The sequence below is a fragment of the Pholis gunnellus genome, assembly GCF_910591455.1.
Source record: "Pholis gunnellus genome assembly, chromosome: 15".
NCBI lineage: Eukaryota > Metazoa > Chordata > Actinopteri > Perciformes > Pholidae > Pholis > Pholis gunnellus.
This window is the reverse complement of record NC_136542.1, coordinates 6,573,384-6,592,920: the sequence shown is the minus strand read 5'-3', so window position 1 is coordinate 6,592,920 and position 19,537 is coordinate 6,573,384. Positions and strand designations below refer to the sequence as shown.

Here is a 19,537-nt window from a genome sequence, read left to right as displayed (position 1 = left end):
GTGTGTGTGTGTGTGTGTGTGTGCGAGAGTGTGCGAGAGAGAGAGAGAGAGAGAGTGAGAATCACAACTTTGAATCCCAGCAGCAACTGTGCTATTTGGCAGTAATTTTGCATTCCATTATTAACTGCAAAATACGGTACATCATTGTCCATAATGTACCATCACCAAACACCACACACACCCAAAACCAGTGTTTTGCGAGAAAATGTAATCGTGTGTGTGTGTGTGTGTGTGTGTGTCTTTGGACACAGTGATTATCGTTTTAGTGCTTCCCTCCAATAGTAATGCGTTTGTTTGTGTATATAGAGGATGAATAAGATCACTGCTTCATGTGTGTGAACGGGTGTTCTGTCAGCACTGTAGATATGTGTGTGTGCGTGTGTATCAATGTGCATGTGTGCATGCATGTGTCAGTCGATTAGTGAGTGGACACAGCGTGATCGAGCATGGACCTTTCATTGATCATTACCAACCCCCTGGCTGACACTCTGGACCCACCATGGAGTCAGGAAAGGTAAGGCAATTCTTGGCAAATACGTTCTTAACATGCATTTCATAAAATGGTTTTATATTCTACCTCTTCCTTCTAAATCCTAAAAGCAGTATTTGCAAACAGGCGGCTGATCTCACTGTACTGCTGACATACGAAGCTTTAGGTTACATATACCGCTCGGACCTGAAGAAACCACCAGCTCTCTGTTCATCGGTGTGTTGAGATCGTGGTGAATTACATTCTTGTGTGTCTGCCACAAGAAGATCAACTGTATATAACGCACATGCAAAATCTTTCATTTAAGCATCCTTATGTAACCTCCAAGCCTTCTTCAGATTTTTAGAAATAGTGCATAAAGCAGGAATAAGTAAATCGATAATGTGGATAAAGTTTTTTTTTTATTTCTATGTGCACTTTTATTTGTGACCGTGTACTCAGTGAGTACAGCTAAGTGGCTCATGTTCTCGCGTACATTAGATTGTGTGTTTGTTCATGCAGCCGTGTGTGTGTGTGTGTGTGTGTGCGTGTGTGCATGCGTCCTTATCTAAATTACTACTTTTCACTCCTGCAGCAGCTAACGGGTACATTGGCTCTGGCTGTGTTCACAGCAGTTCTGTCGTCCCTGCAGTACGGCTACAGTCTTGGAGTCATCAACGCGCCCCAGAAGGTAGGCTCTACTTTAACACAGTTTTCGCTCCCTTACCGGACCATCCAATTGCCTCAGCATACTGATATGTGCATGCAAAACAGACTGAATAAGCTTACTCCACCCTATGACCATTTGCTCTATAAGACAAGAGTAAGTTCTCTGTATACACTTCTCTACAACACTGGAGATAACATAATACCAAGGAGCAGACTTACCTTTTCCTATCCAAATTGTGTTGTGTGCCTAACCGAGAATTGTTTCATTTGAAACTTTGCAAGCTGTCTGAAATTCTCTGCTCTGTAATGACACGGACTTCGGATGCCTCTCCACCAAACACATGTCTTGTTGAGTGGGAGACGAGTCGAAATGTCTCTCTGCTTCAAGCCGCTGTCGTAGTTGGCACATAGTTGCTTATCACGGACTGATCTTACTTCCTCCAGTCCAGTTCTGTTCAGATAGCATTGTACTCTTTTACTGCCCCCACAGTCGGGTCCTTTAACCTTCCTCCTGTGTTAGCTTTCTGTTACCATCTCTTATGTTAACGGGTCGGTTTTGACCCGTGTCTTAAATCAGCTGTAAAATACACTAAAAAACAATTATCTATCATCCAATTTGTTTCTCATCTCTTGGTTACCTTGTTAGGCTTCCTTATCCATGAAAATATTGGTTTTAATATTTTTGGTGTGGGCCTCTGGGCCTTTTCTTTGTCAGTATACCCCTCGATTTCAATTTAAAAAATGGTAAAATGAACCTCAAGAGAATCATATAAATAAATAAAGGGTTGTTGTGTTACCTGACTATTATTGAGGGGTATTAGAACACATCTCTTAAATACATTTGTTTTATTTATTTTTTAATTTTAATATTATTAACTATAGTAACATCTATGGTGTTAGGGTCAATTTCGACCCATATATATTTACTTCAAGAAAAAGGCTAAAAAGTATTTTTTTCAGCAATAGAACTTTAATACAAACACAAAATAAAGAGCAGAACAAGTCATAACACAAAATATAGATTTGCAAGGTCAAACAAACAACAACCAATCAAGCAAATCAAACCAATATAAATCAATTACTAGTTCCAAAGAACTTGGATGTGTATGTGTGTGTGTTTAGATGCATGTGTGGCAAAAAGTGACACTTTTAGTGTGTTCTTTGCAGAGATATTTCTTGCAGTTGAAGCACAATACGTTTGTCTCTCTGTCCTTACTGCTTGGGCAGACCTGGCACCTCTTTCTCTTAGAATCAGGTGGCCTGAGTGGGGTTGTGGCTGTTCTGGTTGGTGTTGAGGGAGGGCTGGCTGAGGAGGATGCTCTTTGTGTTGCTGATGGTGTGGATGGAGTGCTAGGTGAGCTCTGTAGTTGTCTGACCAAGGCTGCAGCATCTGGGCCTCGGGGCACCCGTTCCCTTCGCTCAATGTGTGGATTGACAAGGGAATTTCCAAGCTCCTCAAGAAACATTCTCCGCTTGCTATTTTTGGTTGAGTTCCACCCTTGGTAGATGTGGGTCCACAACACAAATGCATTACATGCAGACACATCGAGGATGTTTCCGCATTTCGGCGGAAAAACCATCACCGGACCCCAATGGGTTTCCCGGGCTCAAGCGAACTCGCCCAATCGACCCTCATAGAGAGCCTAGGACACGCGAGACTGTGCCACCCTTCCTGGTAGCTGAGTAACGGTTTACTCGATGGTTCCTAGAGCATTACCAAACCCATACCTCGGATATGGGTCGTGGCTCATCTGCACTTCGGCACCCTGGGCCAGCTTATTCTCCCCTACTGTAGGGTTACGCGCCTTTGTAAAACACCAGGATCGCGATATTACTCTAGATCCAGAGTAGGTCCACGGGAATCAATCGTGGTGGATGCAAGGGCTGCCATCCGATAGCTTGCGCCTGGGTACATGAACTTCAGTCCTTATCCACACCCCACTAACCGATACCGTCTAACTAGCCCGCCTGGGACCCTTCCTACATTATTCCTGCCGGTTCCCAGAGCATTCTTGGAGACAGCTCCCCTCGCTCAACCAGTCATCAGACCAAATCCCATCTATACTGGATAACAATGCAAAATGAGAATCCCCTAAAGCTCACATGATTGGGAGAGGAGCTGGCTGTCACTGTGTTGGCTGACAGTGCACTTATAATATTGCTCTAATTATTGCTTTATAATCTTATTTTTATAACCGGGTCGAAACCGACCCTAACAACACAAAGGTCATAATTTCAACCAGAGCATTTTATAATTTAGTGAAACAAAATGTTTTTGTTTTATTTTGTTGAAATAGAGGTTCCTGACAAAGTCATAAAGCCTTGATGCAAATAAACCAATTTATGTGGTTCTTTTATGCATTTAAAACCTAAAACGGGTCGGTGCCGACCCTAACACAAGAGGAAGGTTAAATACCACCCAGCCTTGCTGACAAAGTCAGCTTTTATTGGCCTCACAGTGGATTACATCCCGGAGTGTGTAGAGAAACTTGAAATAGTAGCTCTGACAGACAAGAGACATCCTTCCCTCTCTGTTGGCAGCCATTTATGTCAAAGCATCAGCCAATTAAAGCTTAGACATTATGTGGCCATTGTTCAGGACAGAGACCATACATCCAAATAGAACGTTCAAAGCACATGACCCAACCTCAGACATGCATTGTGGAATGTCTTAATTCTCTTCATATCAGCTTTAATGTCCCTTCAGCATTTATAACTGTATGTGAGGAGGAACGTTTATCTTTGTCTGTTTTTTAGATAGACCTTTGTTTTTAGGCTGTACTACTTGGACTTTCCCCAAACTTGCCTTGATGTTCTTCTGTCCCCTTGCCGTCTTCGCTGATACATTTGCCTAAATAAATGAAGTTCTCCACAAACCCATTTATTCAAACAGGTGCTGGAGGTGTTGTATTAATGTACATCACCTGCATTTTGGAGGTGTTTATGTTGAGATGTGTTACTTGGAAATATGTGAAGCTTGTTTCTTCTCTTCTATGTTGTGGTAGTTGGTTGGTGGCGATATAGGGCAAAGGGTCATAGGGCCAAGAAGGTCCCTCCTGATTGGTGGAGAATGTGTATGTAATTTTCAGTGGGTCTCAACTGAATTGGTAAAGGGGAGACACCACAGGTGAATAGCAAAATGTTTAACTAATGGATACAACCATGAAACTTCCCTTGTTGATTAAGACAATTATTTTCATATTATAAGTTTTCTGAAATGTTATATTTAGATATGCAATATAAGCATTATCTAATGCTAACTGTCAGTGCATTTAGGTGAAATCTGCAGACACGACAAGGTGTAGTAAAACAAAGACCTAGATGTGTATTTTGGATGTTCTCTCTCCTGAAAGAGGATGCTATGGGACAAAATTGCACAAAATCTCAAAATTGATCAGTGCATGAAAAACTATGTTTTTGCCTGGGGTGTCTCGCCTCGTGGTTGTGTAAGGTTGACAGTATAATCAAAATTAAGTTAAATTCAGCCTTATGCTGCTGTCAGACACTATGAAAACGTACTGCAACCCCTGATCTGATCATGTAATGGTGTTTAGAGGACCGTGTCTCTGTGCAGAGATGGTGGGTAATCCTCAAAGCAAGATGTAAATATATCAGTATGCTAAAATTAGAAATAACTCTACAGCCCACTCTGTACTATTGATGAGTTACTATGATGTTGCAATTGAGATTATGAACACCAACACCGCCACTGGAGTCACCATAAAGTGGCATCTTTCTAAATGGCTTCATTGGATTTTAATTGACAAAGTGATATTGAATCAAATCAAATTTAATTCAACTAAATTGGCAAAATGAAAAGTATTCATGTTGTCCTTTTGTTCAACCGACAGCTTCCTTAATTAATTAATTGTTACGTTACATAACGAATGTCATAATTACTCAGAAAATATGCTCACGATATGTGTTTGCATATTTTGTGTCTGCCTTTTCACCTGTCTCTGTTTGTGCAGCCGTGATTGTACCTCTTGATGTCCAATGAACATGTCTGTGTCATAGGTCATTGAAAAGCATTATGGGCGGTCGCTGGGGGTGTGGTCAGAGAGCCCTGCCGTCCTGTCAGGAAACGGCACAGAAGAAGACGGGTTCCCAGAACACCCTGCGGTGGTCATGTATTGGTCATTGTCGGTGGCAGTCTTCTCCGTCGGTGGCATGTTATCCTCCTTCCTGGTGGGATTTGTGGGAGACCTGAGAGGGAGGTGAGAAAGGAAAGATACAATTATACAGACACTGACTAAAAGAATGAAAATGGAAAAGGGAATAACTGAGTAAAATAATGGAGTATGAAGAGGGATGGGAGTAGAAGAGATGGAGGTAAAGGTTATTTTGAAAAGACTTTCAAAGTTGAAGTTGAACCGGCATCAATATAGAATAATGCCATGGTGCTGGTGCTCTTATCCATCATCTGTCTTTCTCCGTATCTCCCTTTGCCACCTTTCTCTGTCCCTGTCTTGCAGGATAAAGGGCCTGTTAATGATCAATATTCTGGCTGTGAGTGCCGGACTGCTCATGGGTCTTTCCAAAATGTGGAAGACTCACATCATGATCATCTCCGGCCGCGCTGTTATGGGCCTTTACTGTGGTACATTAAAGCATGCCGTAACCTTCAATTGATGCTCACATCATTTAGTTGGAAATCCAACTCGTATGCTATATTTGAGGAAGGTTGCCCTCATTATTAGTCGGAATATTCACCTTCATGAAAGCTAATTGTTTAATATTTAAGTGGAAATTAAAAGGGTTCCTAAATTGCCCTCCAACATTGCCATATATATCCGTAAGCAAATGTTTGTTTAAAGTCATGATGTGTGGGGTTTCAGGGTTGACAATGGGGCTAGTGCCAATGTACGTTGGAGAGATTGCACCCAAGGCTTACAGAGGGGCTCTGGGAACATTACACCAGGTGTCAGCTGTCACTGGCATCCTAATCAGCCAGGTGAGGTGCACGGCCGCATATTTGCTTGATGACAGTCTTTAACATATATCCTAAACTGTATGGTTCGTTTGTGTGTGAATGTAGATCATAGGCTTGGACTTTGTGTTTGGCAATGATGATATGTGGCCCCTGTTGCTTGGTCTGTCTGGAGCTCCGGCCATATTACAAACCTTCCTGCTGCCTCTATGCCCTGAGAGCCCCCGGTACCTTTACATTATACAGGGCAAGGAGGAAGAGGCTAAAAAAAGTAAGCGTAACACACAGCAACTCTCTGTTTCACCCCTTTTTCTCTCTCTAGCGCTCTCTTATTGAAACACAATAAGCTCAATTATTCAGAAACATACCGTTTACTATACAGACTAGGCTACACAACAGACTTTAAAGCAATAGTTCAGCAATTTAGGAAACTCTCTCGTTCACTTTCATGCAGAGTTAGATAAGTAGATCAATACCACTCCCAGATTTGACTGCTACATTTAAGACTATGGCTGCATTCACAACCACCTGCGCAACTAAACAAACAAGATATATCGTGTTAAAGGATTTAATATGTTACTTAAGAGGTGACGATAGGCTGATTTGTTCTTTGGACAGAGACCGGGGAGTTGTTTCCCCCTGTTTCCATTCTTTAAGCCAAACTAAGCTAACAGGCTGCTGGCTATACCTTCATACTTACAGTACAGACATGAGAGTGTGTCAATATTTTCATCTAACTCCAAAAGAACGTGAATAAGTGTATTTAAAAAAAAAAAAGAAAAGCAGAACTATTCCCTTAATTTTGCTGACTTGCGTACTTTCACTTCATTTGAAAGCTACTTGTAATGGTTCATATTTACACTATATGGTGCTGTTTTTACTTCAGGATCTCACAAATTATTCCACCACTACAAAGTTATTTATACAGACTCTTGCTCTTGTTTACGTTTGCTCTGGGTTGTGCTGCAGGTCTGTATCGTCTAAAAGGGGCGTATGATGCAACTGCGGATCTGGAAGAGATGAGGAGAGAGAAAGAGGAGGCAGACAGGGAGCCCAAGGTCTCTATCCTTTCCTTGGTAAGTCTCTATATAGGAAGAGGCTCACTTGAGATATGTTGCCACAACTACCTAAATATCATATCTTGAGAAGTCTGCTTTCATTTTTCCATTGACCATTTTGAAACAATTGATTTTAGGGTTTTAGAATAAGGTGATGAACTCCCTGAGCAGATCACTCTCATTACACTCAAACTAGAATAGTCCTGAAAAATAGACGTATGTTCATCACTGCACTCCTCCTCAGGGCGGATAGGGACAATCTCTCAGCCGTCCAAATGAATCAGCAACCAAAGTATCCTGATGATCTCATGTACTGACTCCGGGATAGTCGAATGTTAAAACATTAGTTAAATAAAAGAAAAAAGCTCAAACCAGTGCTTATTACCAGTGGCTATACCTTATTAAAATCTTATGACTGTGTTTTCCAGATCCTATCTAAAGTGATATCATATTTGGTTTTAGAGATTATTCGATAAATGGGAAATACACTTTCTGACACGAAATACACTGTGAAAGGGCTGCAGATGAAGCCGCCCCACTGTGGTCGGCTCCCACTTGAAACCAATAGATTTCTGCAATCGTAAAAAAAACACATTCAAATACTTTTAATTTCATGCATAACAGCAGACAATAAGATAAACATGAGTTTTCATACTACTTCAAAGAAGGACAGGAGAGATCGGACAAGAGATCCACATGTGGTCATAGCTTGAGCAAAAATGTATGTGTTCTAGTTGTGCACTTAATGACAATAATGTACTGTTCTGTATTCCCTCCTAGATCCGCTCCTCCCTGTACAGACAGCAGCTGTTTGTGGCCCTCATGATGCACCTCTCCCAACAGTTGTCTGGCATCAATGCAGTGAGTGGCAAATTAACGGCAACTCTGCCATCAAGTTAAATTAAAATCATAGTGATTTCGATGGCATGTTAAAATGGCTGGAAAATCCTGGTTTCATTGTCAGAGCATACTGTATGTGCACATCAGCAGTGGCTGGGTTTCGTTTATGTGCATGTATAGTACATGAGATCTGTATTGCTCTGTTGTATGACTGTAAAATACACTTACAACCTGCCACAAACGCAGCAAAGCAAACACACAAACAGCTGCTTGTTTTGTCTTCAAGATCTTTTATTACTCTACGGCTATCTTTACTCGGGCCGGTGTCGCTCAGCCAGCCTTCGCCACCATAGGAGTCGGAGTCCTCAACGTAGTCTTCACTCTGGTGTCCGTGAGTAGCTCCAGATGCAAAACAAACCGACACATATAAACACTCATGGACATTCAACCGTGAACGTTGCACTGGGTTTTCTCCTATCACTTCTAACCACACACTTACATAGACACAAACTCACAGATAATCGGTGTACTGTATGTTCTAGGTTGCACTGGTGGACAAGGCTGGCAGGCGCACGCTGACTCTGGTTGGACTAGGAGGGATGTGCTGCTGTGCAGTTGCCATGACAGTGGGCCTCAAATTACAGGTTTGTTCAATCGGGTGTCAGAGCTTTAGTCTATCAAGAACTTCAGCTGCACTTTCATCTACTTATGGGGCTGTTCATATGTATTGGCATGGCCTGCAATATAGTTTACTTTGCTCTTTACCACCTCTATTAACTGACTTGTTTAAGCAGCTTCGCTCATTCTAAATGTCCTGTCCCAAATGTTGTGTTTCTCACCATAACATCTGTGTAAGGCTAGTTGGAGAATGTTCACATTCATCACATTTTTGACAGTGTCAATATGAGCGCAAAAGCTCATTCTTGACCTTGGAAACATCAGTTTAACAGAAAAAAAGAATCTTGACTCAAGGTCCACTTGCCAGCTTTTTCTGGAGCTTTCAACTGCGTCTCATGGTCTTCATCGGCAGATGGAGTTTGATCCTTTTCGTATAGCTCAGCTGCCATCTTGTACACCGGTACCTTGACCTTCTTTGTTTTTCTAAGCAATTTTTTATACTTAAACCATGTTGCGGTAAAGAACTGCAGATAACAGGTGATATTTTTTTTGTTGTCAAATTAAATTTGTAACATTTTTTAGGATGGGAAATCTATGACAATGCAAGCCCATTCCACTATCACTCTTGTCTTTAAAGAAAACAAATGTAGTGCTTGCTTTACATAGAGAAAACTATGTCCAATACCGTACCTCCATAAGTAAACTGTGTATCACACTGTGTTGCTTGCATACACTATGCCAACATGTTTCAAACTCAGTGCATTTTTAGTATAGGTAATCAGGATACTACCCTGACTGATGTACTCTTCTGTCCAGAATGAATACTCATGGATGAGCTACGTCTGCATGTCAGCTGTCTTCCTCTTCGTGAGTTTCTTTGAAATTGGTCCTGGTCCCATCCCATTTTTCATCGTTGCTGAACTGTTCAGTCAGGGACCTCGGCCTGCAGCCATCGCTCTAGCTGGCTGCTGCAACTGGACCAGCAACTTTGCCATAGGCATGACCTTTCCGTACATACTGGTAGGCAGAATAACGCGGATATACGTACCGTAAACTCACAAAATCAGAAACACTGCCTCTCCTGACTCCTGTCTTTTTCTTTGTTTCTCTTCTCAGAATTGGTTGGATTCTTATGTGTTCATCCTGTTTGCTGTGCTGCTTCTCGGCTTCACCGTGTATATTTATCTTCGGGTCCCCGAGACCAAGGGCAAATCCTTTGAGGAGATTGCTGCTCTCTTCCACAAGGGCCGGAAGAAGTCGGCACAGGGCCCCACAAATGGTACTGAACTGCAGCAGCTCAAAACATCCACAGATGCTTGAAACAACAGCGTATTTGTGCGGTTTATTTCTATGCATGTGCAAGGGCGTCTTCAGCTGTCAGTATTTCAAATGTGTTTATGTACATTTATCCTTGTAGTATTATAATTACTTGATAAATTAAGGAGTCTTTACACTAGGTGACATTTTTTAATCATATGCTACACAAAAACCAACAGTGACTCACAATATTGTGTTTAAGTTATATGGAGTGGGGTTTACATTTAATCCAAGTATAAACTTTCAGTAGTGTGACTTAATAGTTAAAGTGGCTATAATGAATATTTTATTACATGCCTGTTTGTGTGTGACAGGGCTTTTTTGAACCTACAGAGATTTTTGACCTGACTGCAGTTCCCCTGTAATAATAATAATAATAAAGAAATGCGGTTAAAGAAATAGAATTGTGAATTGATTATTGTGTTATTTACTCCTCCACCATTTTCTGTCTTGAAATATGATCATAAGCCAGACTTCACTCGCAAAATGTGTATTGCATATTGTTACTTCTCAAGTGTTTGGCCTTCACTGTGTATGTGTATGTGAGAGTCTCTGACACTGTTTTCACATTGATCTGTTGAAGAGGGGATGTTTCTCTATGCTAACCTTAAACCTGCTAAGGCAGGCATGCACGACCAATACTTTCAGCAATTAAACTTTTGAAACAACTAATATTTGCTTTTTGTTTGCATATCTGCATAGTCATAGATTTTGGATTGAACAGCTGATGTGATTTTAACAATCAAATAATTCAACTTTTCGTTTTTTGCAGGGGGGGCTTGGGAGTGGGGAACTTTAATTTAAATCCAATAGTGCACTGTTTTTTAGGGAATCCTCATTGCTTTATAGCTAGTGGCTTTGAAAAGATCCACGTAAAGACCAATCAAGGAGAAGATGGATGTTAAACCGACACCATAGCCCAATAACTCTGCTTTCAGACAGATTCATTAACCCAAAGACACAGCACCCAGCAACAAAAAGTGAGGTACTTTCAGAATCAGCTTTATTGGCCATGTATGCATACGCATACATGGAATTCGACTCCGGTTTTCACATTGCTCTCAACATACATACATAGAATATACAAATAAACAAGTAAAATATAAAAACAAGGACATTAAAGACAGCAAAGTAGAACAGAGAAACTAAGCATAAACATTTAACATTTAACTACGATGTACAATATAAATATATATCGAAGAATATATATATGAACATAAAGAACAACAACATTGACAATGGACAATGGATTTGGGATATCAGTGCAGAATGGTGATAGTAGTGCAAATGGAGGTGCAGAATGTCTGATTCATTGTTCAATAAGCTGTTCCTGTGTCTGGTGGTTTTGGCGTACAGTGCTCTGTAGCGCCTACCAGAGGGGAGGAGATGGAACAGCTTGTGTCCAGGGTGTGATGGGTCTGCAGTGATCTTTCCTGCCTGTTTAGAGGAGCAGAGAACAGGCTGGATGATAGAGGAGTAAAACAGGACCAGCAGCTCCTGAGGCAGAGGTTGTACTTCCTGCGCCAGCTCAGAAGTACAGCAGGAAGTACAACCTCTGCTGGGCCTTTTTTGAGCTGGTGTCGATGTTGGAGGCCCACTTCAGGTCTTGGGAGATTGTGGATCCCAGAAACCTGAAAGTCTCCACCACAGACACAGTGCTGTTGAGTATATATATATATATATATATATACTTTGGGATTTATATTTATGTTGAACATAGTCGTTAAATGTTTATGCTTACATCTGTTCTACTTTTTGTTTATTTTTTTTGTCCTTTTTTAAATTTTTAAATGTGTATGCACGTGGAGAGCAACCAAAGTCCTTGTATGTGTATGCATACATGGCCAATAAAGCTGATTCTGTGATTAAAAAATAAAGATCCTGTAAGTCATTATAATGAGAAACTTTCCTAAAATAATGACTTTAGTATAGTATCTCATAATTATGACTTAGCAATCTCATAATAATGAGATAGTAAGTCCTAATTATGAGAAACTAAGTCATAAATATGAGATACCACCTCATAATTATGAAATAGTATCTCATATTTATCATTATAATCTAATGATGATTTACAGGATCTTTATTTTCATCACAGTTCCACAGTACAGCCACTGCACCGTCCCATGATTTCTATGAGCGAGCTCCTCCCCCCTCCATGCACATCGTCACCCGGATCCCGTACCTGCCCTCTCTGCGCCTCCTGCGGTACAAAACCTCTACGTATGCGAAGTGACTCTCCCTTTTTTTTTTGTAAGCAAGACAAAAGGTAAGCTAAACGTTGGCGCTTTTTAAGTGATATTTAACCTATTGTTTTGCGGTGTAGTTACGCGTTAGCTGATGTACAATACTGGGAATATGTTGTCGCATCGGTGGTTAATCAGTAACTTCTAAATGAGACAATGTTTGGCAAACGATTGAAATAAGTTCGCACCGTATTTTAGCTAGCGTTAGCAGCTGTGTCGTTAGCCTGTGTCAATGGGTATGGCTAGCGCTAGCATGCTAATGTGGCTAACGATGACAAAATACACGAGGTGGCAACCTAAAGCTAGCTTTATGCTAACGTTACAGAGTAGGCTCATTTGGCCCAACTGCCACGTAACATAGCTAACTACCGCTAGATAATGGTGTTTCCTAGCTTACTAACAAACGCTGCTCAGCCACTGTAACGCTAATTTGAACCAATTGTGGTTGATTTTATGGAGGCAATGAACTAATACGGTAACTTACGTTTAATGCTAACTCGCTGTGTATTGCCCCCGAACAGTGTGTAACAACATGGCGACAAGTAAATTCGACACGAGAGCAATTAACGTTAGCTGTTAGCTTTTCAGATTCGTTGATCAGTGAGCTATGGTTGCCCCACCGTGGATACTTATTTGTACGCAAGTGTGGGGAATTCATGTTTTAACATAAAACACGTCTAAAAGTGTATCGGTGATAACTTGGGTGGATAGCATTTTTTTTTTTTATGTTGAGCAATGTGCAGCAAAGCACTTACTGCAAATCTCCCTCTTTGATTTCAGGTTATTGATTTTGAAGCACTTATGGCCCAACCACTGTCGACTCCTTTGTGACAGCGGTTGAGGTGTCGAAGCTGGTCTGGTCTTGGTTGTAGTCCTAGTTCCATGTGTTGCATATCTGTGCTCACCAGCTACCACACAATTATTATTTTTCGTGTAGGATTCTTTTTGTAAAAATAGTTCTTAGTACCACACACATTCCTCATATTGACGTAATTCTAGTGTCACAGTCATTTTCTGTTTGTTACCAGGGTGGTGTACAACAGCCCATCATGGGGGATGAAGATTTCGCATGTGGGCACTCTGGGGCCTCCTCAACATTCCCACAGCAGTGCTCTGCTTTGAGGAAGAATGGCTTTGTCATGATCAAAGGACGTCCCTGTAAGATCATGGAAATGAGTACCTCTAAGACCGGCAAGCATGGACATGCCAAGGTAAACCCTCCTTTTGCATCATTTGGAATTCACAGCTTAAGGCCCGTTTTGACATTTAGCCTGTTTCCCCAATTTTACGAGCAACCCCAGATGCTTACTTGACCATGTGACCAGATGGAAACAGTTGTTTTTTTCTCTCCCCCCAGGTTCATCTTACAGGACTTGATATCTTTACTCAGAAGAAGTATGAAGATATCTGCCCATCTACCCATAACATGGATGTCCCACATGTTACAAGGAAAGACTACCAGGTGAGATGACTCATCTGGATCACTCTGTGTGACCTCGGGACACTAAAGGGGTACTCGGCATTTGCAAAGTGGATATAGTCAATAATTGTTTCCCTGCCCAGTGTTTGGTGTTTGTTTAGGCCGCTAGGGTATCTATTTATACCTAGAATGTGTTTGAATTTATTTGATATAACCTCATCCTAATAAGAAAGTGTGATGTGAGAAAATAAATACTTTTCCGATTACTAAACGGGTGTGTCTCGTGCGTTGGAGGAGAGCCGTCTCTTCAGTAGTTGTGGAAGGATGTACAGGTTTAGAACTGGTTCAACACGTTTGGCTTGGCCAACGAGCAGTTTTATGTGCCCTGGTTGGAGGCCTCTTCTGGGATAGGAATTCTCTTTAAACACAATGTTTTTTGTATTGGTGGGAAGTCTAGGTTTAGTTTTGGGTCTGTTTTGTTGACCTGAGTTTGTGCTCAGTGCTGTATTGTCAATATACATATTTTTTTTCCCATGTTGCAACATATTCTTTTAAATAACTTTATTTTCCGTTGTGTACTTCTGAAACACTGACATTTGCACCTACGGGTACGTTGTCTGCAGTGGCGGGTAAACCTACTTTGTTGGTCAGGGAAAACTACGACCAGTCAGCCGTTCCTCGTCCATTGCGGCACTTTTGAAAGCGAACAAAAGCTATAAATAGAAACTGTACGTCCGACAAAAATTCAGCTCAAAACAGCGGGCTGCACAGTGTTGCATCGCCCGTGGCCCGTTAGGACAGAATGTCATAGAGGAATAAACATGGACATAATGTGTGTGACATCACACAGAACAGTGTTATTTTGTATAAATTGTATTTTTTGTTTCTGAGAAATACAAAGGCAGTTAGCCTACAAATTTGATGAATGTATACATACAAAAACTTGAACTTGTTGTTCTTGAAGTCACTGAGAATTGAGAAATACTAATCAACAAACGCTAAACCAATATACGAACTCTATAATCTTTTACACAGTTAACTCTTCTTTGACTAAAATATAAATTCTAGAATGTAAAACGATATAATAAAATAATAGTATATTATGTAGGCGGATGCGTTCATGTATGCATGTTTTGTGTACAGGAGCCTCCAACCTCGGAAAGATGTGACAATCCCGACGGCCTCTGAGTAAATAAAAAAACCTAAGTTCCACCTCGGGTTAGGTTGACCGGTACTAACTGTTTTTGCTCTTTGCCTGATGGCACATTTAGGTTATAGATGTCACAGAGGGTTTCCTGGGCCTGCTGGATGACGCTGGAGCAATCCGAGAGGACCTTAAAGTGCCGGACACCGACCTGGGCAAAGAAATCCAGACGAAGTTCGATAATGGAGACAATTTTTTGGTGAGTGTCTGTGGCCTGAAAATGAAATGCTCTGACTGATGGTGGCTGAGCTGGAACATCTGTTAAAAGGATTAATTATCTTTGCATATGTTGCACGTCAATGGGGGGGAACTGTAAACATCAAGACATTTGCTGTGTTCACTGACATTTAATTGACCGTTGAGTGTCCGAGAGCTGACTATGTACAAGCATCCCACCGCGGCCTCGACACAGCTTTTCAATTGATTTAAGATCAGTTTCTTCCTTCATGGTTTTGTGCTTGCTGTGAACTGAGGTAGACAACTGTATGCAGACAGCAGTTTGGATTGATTTGACTTTTTATATCTAGTTTTAAGAGAAACCTTGAAGATGTTAATTACCTGCGTAGTTTATGTATGCATACTAAAGTACTATCTTAAGAATCTGTTATCATATCAGACAGCTCCTCTAGAGAATAGTGGCTTTCACTGGGCTTGGTGACAGACCGTCGAGTCTAGAACATGTCTATTTAGCAAGTCATGCTTCGCTAACTCAACACGTTGGCTATTGATATTCAGGCAGAATAAAAGCTTCCTTATTCTACAGACAAATCAAAGTGATGTGAGACAGTTGATCCAAAATCTTATTGTGTGCCTCCCGTTTCAGGTCACTGTGCTGAAAGCTTTAGATGAAGAAAATGTCATTGCCACCAAAGCCCAGAATTAATATGCCCAGTACAGCGCTGAGGACTTCCAACTGCTACTCTCCAGTGTGGCTTTGCAGCCTTCACCCCACATCTCTACCAGTTCACCCGCTGGTCAACAGAAGTCTGGAAACTGGACAGGGTCAGCTTCAACCATGAAGTTATCCACCTGCAGCCGTCACAGCTTAATTTTGCAATTGCTACTGATATTATTTCAGGAATATCTTAACAACATTCCAGCATTTCATAACATTCTTTTGAGTATCAGTGACATGTGTCTTTTTCTGTCTGCATTATTATTTTTTTAAATCCCTCTTATGTCCCCCCTTTTTTTTCCTTTTTTTTTTTGAATGAAATGTAGAGCTTTTGAGTTGGCTGTGAGCATGTATCCTGAGGTTTGTTTACAATTGTGATGCTGCACCTTGCTTTCAACTTAAATTGTCCCCTAAAAACCGGCTTTTATCTCTACTGGCTGACTTGATTCCTCAATCGAGCTGCAGCTCTACAGCTCAACGAACTTTAAAACAACTTCATGGCCAGAATATGCCTTTCTGCCTTTGACAATTAAAACATATGCATGCAAACTTCTAATTGACAATTGACTTGTATACACATGCCCTAGCAGCTGTGAACTTCTATAAAATTCCATTTACTTTGCATTTCAACTGTAGCAAGGAACTCTGCTGTTTTCAAGCCGAACAGGGGCGGCCGGGTGCACCCGTTTTTTTTTTTCTCCGCTATGCTATGAAACATTTTCCTTTCACTTGAGGCCTTTATGTATAGGAAATCATTTTGAAAGAACAAAACACTGAAGACCTTAACCATTAGCAACACCACACTGCTTAAGAGGGTTCTTGGCACACAATATTCAAAGCGTAAAACCATTTCACGTCTTGTAAAACGTAGCCAAGTCTATGGTTCCGCTGCGGGTTTTCAAAGTCTTGTCATCGGAGACTTTAGTGCTCAAGAGTGGACCAGACGAGTGTTACCATAGAGCTATATTATGGGCTGCAGGTGAGGCACAGTAGTTGTAGAGAGTACAGCATTTGGGGTGGTTGGTCTGTTTGCTGTGCAATGGGATTTTTAAGCATGTGCAGAGTTCACTCTAAAACGGATTGTGGCTCAAAATAATTTTTATGAAATAAAGAGACGGTGGGTATTTGCAAGAAAATCGGAATGTGTTACATGCAGTGCATTAACATGGTTGCTGTAGATTCAGAAGCAGGTCGTCCGTTTTCTCCCCTACCTCCTACCATTAAAATGAAAACAAAAGCTTTTTTAAGTGTATTTGCAATATATTTGAAGTGCTGCAGTCTGAGGTTGTTTTTTTCTGATTTAAACATTTGTACCAATGGTGCAATGAGGACGGACTCTAGTACAGTATTTCAAGAGTGCATGTGTCTAAAAAAAAAAAAAAATACAAATGACCCACTATTCAGATACTTAAGTAGACTTATTTGTTTTAGTCTGACTTTGGATTTTAGCTCCTCTATGCACTGTTGTCATAGCAATACTTTTGCAATCTCAAGCTTTGGTTGTGATCCTACGTTTTATTAAAAAAAACTATAAACTCAGTGAAGCATAAACACATTGAAGAAATCAGATTTCTCTAGCAGAAGTCCCTCAGTCCCTTACACCGGCCAAGGAAAGTGTTGAACATGACTTTTAATGACTTCAGACTCCTAAAAGTTGGAATAGTTCAATCTGTAAACATAAAACATACTGATTGTAATCTTAACATTGGATGATAATGGGCCCAGTTTTGAGCTTTGTTGTAGTAGCCGGCCTGTTTTTGTTCTGACTTCGGTCCAGCTAAAGTATTTTTTACTTCATTCAAGACACCAAAGTAAGCCGCTGTATGTTGTTGTATATCAAGTTCTACATTCATTTTGCTTCTCAATATTCAGTTTTTGTTCAATGCGTTAGGAACTGAAGCATCACGACAGTGGCTTCTACGCAACTTTTTCTCCCGGCCATCTCGAGTCTCGCGTATGGTACAAAACGGCACAACGGTAGTACTCTGGACCGCAAGAACCAAAGCTGGAAGCCGCGTGACTGTACTAACGGTGCATTTCAGAGTAGTATTTCCTTCACGCTGGAGGAAAAAAGCATTTCACTTGCAAAAGAAAGCACCAATGGCAGCACACAGTGGAAACACTGATTCTATGGCAAATTGGGCGCACATGCATGACAACTTGAAATCCCTGCTTGTGCTTATAAGCACGTAAGTCATCTCACAACTTGTGTGTAAAACCTGCTCTACACATTGCAGAACATAGTCTTGGGGTAGTTGATTAAACTAGAAAAAGTTCATCTCGTTTAACCGGGGAGCCTGCGTACACTGGCGTGCTGCTCCATCCTTTATTTTGGTTGCAAGCCTGCCATCGTGTCTGAAGACTAGATTTAGTAGAGCAGTGCTTCCCTAAATGCATGGCTAGCTTTCCAAAAGTATCCAAATCCTAATATCCAATCAGTAGTGCTACTTTATAGTTGTGTCCTCAGCAGCTCTAACAGAATGAGTCTTCCTTAAGCCATATTTGTGTTGCATGTATCCATAACCAAGGCCAAGACGCAGGGAAATGGACTGATCTCTCCCCATCAGTTCCCTTTCCCGTTATTAAGCTGGTCTGCTCTCTGATATGTAGCACTAAATACCACCACAAGGCTAGTTAATGATCCTCCACCTTTAGCCGTCTCTTCACATGGAGACAGGTTACAGAACTGACCTCTTATTCCACTGAGAAAATGTTTACACTGTGTTCTGTCCTCGTTGGTGTCCCATGCTGATCTAGGATCAGAGAGACTGCAAAGGATACAACTACCAAATGAGTCAAAAGTGTCATGAGGGCAGATTTTCTCAGGGGCTCCAAATAAAATGTCAGGAGATTTGTTACTTAAACGGTGTTCAGCAGTGAGGATAATACATTAGATGATTAGAGTTTTTATTTTGATTCATTTGTGTCGTGAGTCCACTATTCTGGTATTGGAGAACGTTATGTTTCCTGCCCCCCCCCCCCCCCCCCCCCCTTGACATTGTCTGCTTCAAATTGTTCTGTTTTAACTCTTATTTTCATTTTCTTGCAAGATCTATTTGTGAGTTTCGACCACAGGCACAGTGTATTATGTTGAATTGGGAACAGGTGACTTACTCAGTCCTGTACTTTATGTTCCGGATGTACGCTGTGAGGGGTTTCTGGGGTCTTTTTCTTCCTTTTTAATGTTTGATCAAAGCAATTCATCAAAGAGACAAATTTGACCGTTAGCTTCTTCTGGAACATAAAGATACATTGGCTCCTCTATTCTAACTGATGTATAGTTGCTGTCTTAAAAATCAAAACTTTCTATTTTTATTGTAAAGGCAAAATAAAGATCAATCAGATGTTCCTGGCTAAAATCGTCAGTTGTTTTCTCTTGCTGTCGTCCAAAATGTCAATGTAACACATTACAATTAAGTGTTTCTTTTTTTATTACCCCCTTGACACAATAAGCAGACCATTAAGCACAACAACCATTTACAGCAATTTGCTCAAAGTATAGTCACATAAAGAATAATCCGTGAGCATGCTTGTTAACTAAATCAGTGAGGGTTGCTTGGTGTTGATCTTAAATGTATCTATACTTAAATATAAAAATACTAAATTAAAGCTATCATCTATGTGACCCTGTTCATAAAGATTTGAGTTACATCATCATCTTGACTAAAATAGACAGGGTCACTTGAGACAAAGCCCCACCTGCTGACAGCAGAAACCTGGTTTGAGTAGTACTGAGTGTCTTAGACATTAATATAATTCCTAATTAATCCGTGACATTTAAAAAAAAATATTGGTTGCTGTTGTTATTTATCAATTTATTACATTTTACAATTTAAGGTCAAGGGCTGGATATAATCATTTTATATTGGGG

At 40.8% G+C, this 19,537-nt stretch overlaps 2 protein-coding genes across 4 annotated transcripts; both read left to right on the top strand.

The window, feature by feature from the left end:
- The first annotated feature begins 477 nt into the window (after positions 1-477).
- On the top strand, positions 478-10,543 carry slc2a2 (solute carrier family 2 member 2). Of its 2 annotated transcripts, none has more exons than XM_079174560.1 (12): positions 478-514; positions 1,065-1,160; positions 5,156-5,355; positions 5,614-5,738; positions 5,977-6,092; positions 6,177-6,339; positions 7,038-7,144; positions 7,907-7,987; positions 8,253-8,357; positions 8,509-8,610; positions 9,401-9,604; positions 9,701-10,543. In XM_079174560.1, the coding sequence occupies exons 1-12, from the start codon at positions 500-502 to the stop codon at positions 9,902-9,904; spliced, it is 1,518 nt and encodes a 505-aa protein (XP_079030686.1). In that variant the 5' UTR covers positions 478-499; the 3' UTR covers positions 9,905-10,543. The 2 variants fall into 2 exon arrangements, with proteins under 2 accessions (XP_079030686.1, XP_079030687.1); XM_079174561.1 differs by having other exon boundaries at positions 489-514; positions 1,068-1,160.
- A 1,560-nt stretch (positions 10,544-12,103) lies between these two features.
- On the top strand, positions 12,104-19,025 carry eif5a2 (eukaryotic translation initiation factor 5A2). Of its 2 annotated transcripts, none has more exons than XM_079174439.1 (5): positions 12,104-12,170; positions 13,176-13,358; positions 13,505-13,609; positions 14,839-14,970; positions 15,595-19,025. In XM_079174439.1, the coding sequence occupies exons 2-5, from the start codon at positions 13,197-13,199 to the stop codon at positions 15,652-15,654; spliced, it is 459 nt and encodes a 152-aa protein (XP_079030565.1). In that variant the 5' UTR covers positions 12,104-12,170; positions 13,176-13,196; the 3' UTR covers positions 15,655-19,025. The 2 variants fall into 2 exon arrangements, with proteins under 2 accessions (XP_079030565.1, XP_079030564.1); XM_079174438.1 differs by lacking the exon at positions 12,104-12,170 and adding an exon at positions 12,928-13,080.
- The last annotated feature ends 512 nt before the right edge of the window (positions 19,026-19,537 follow it).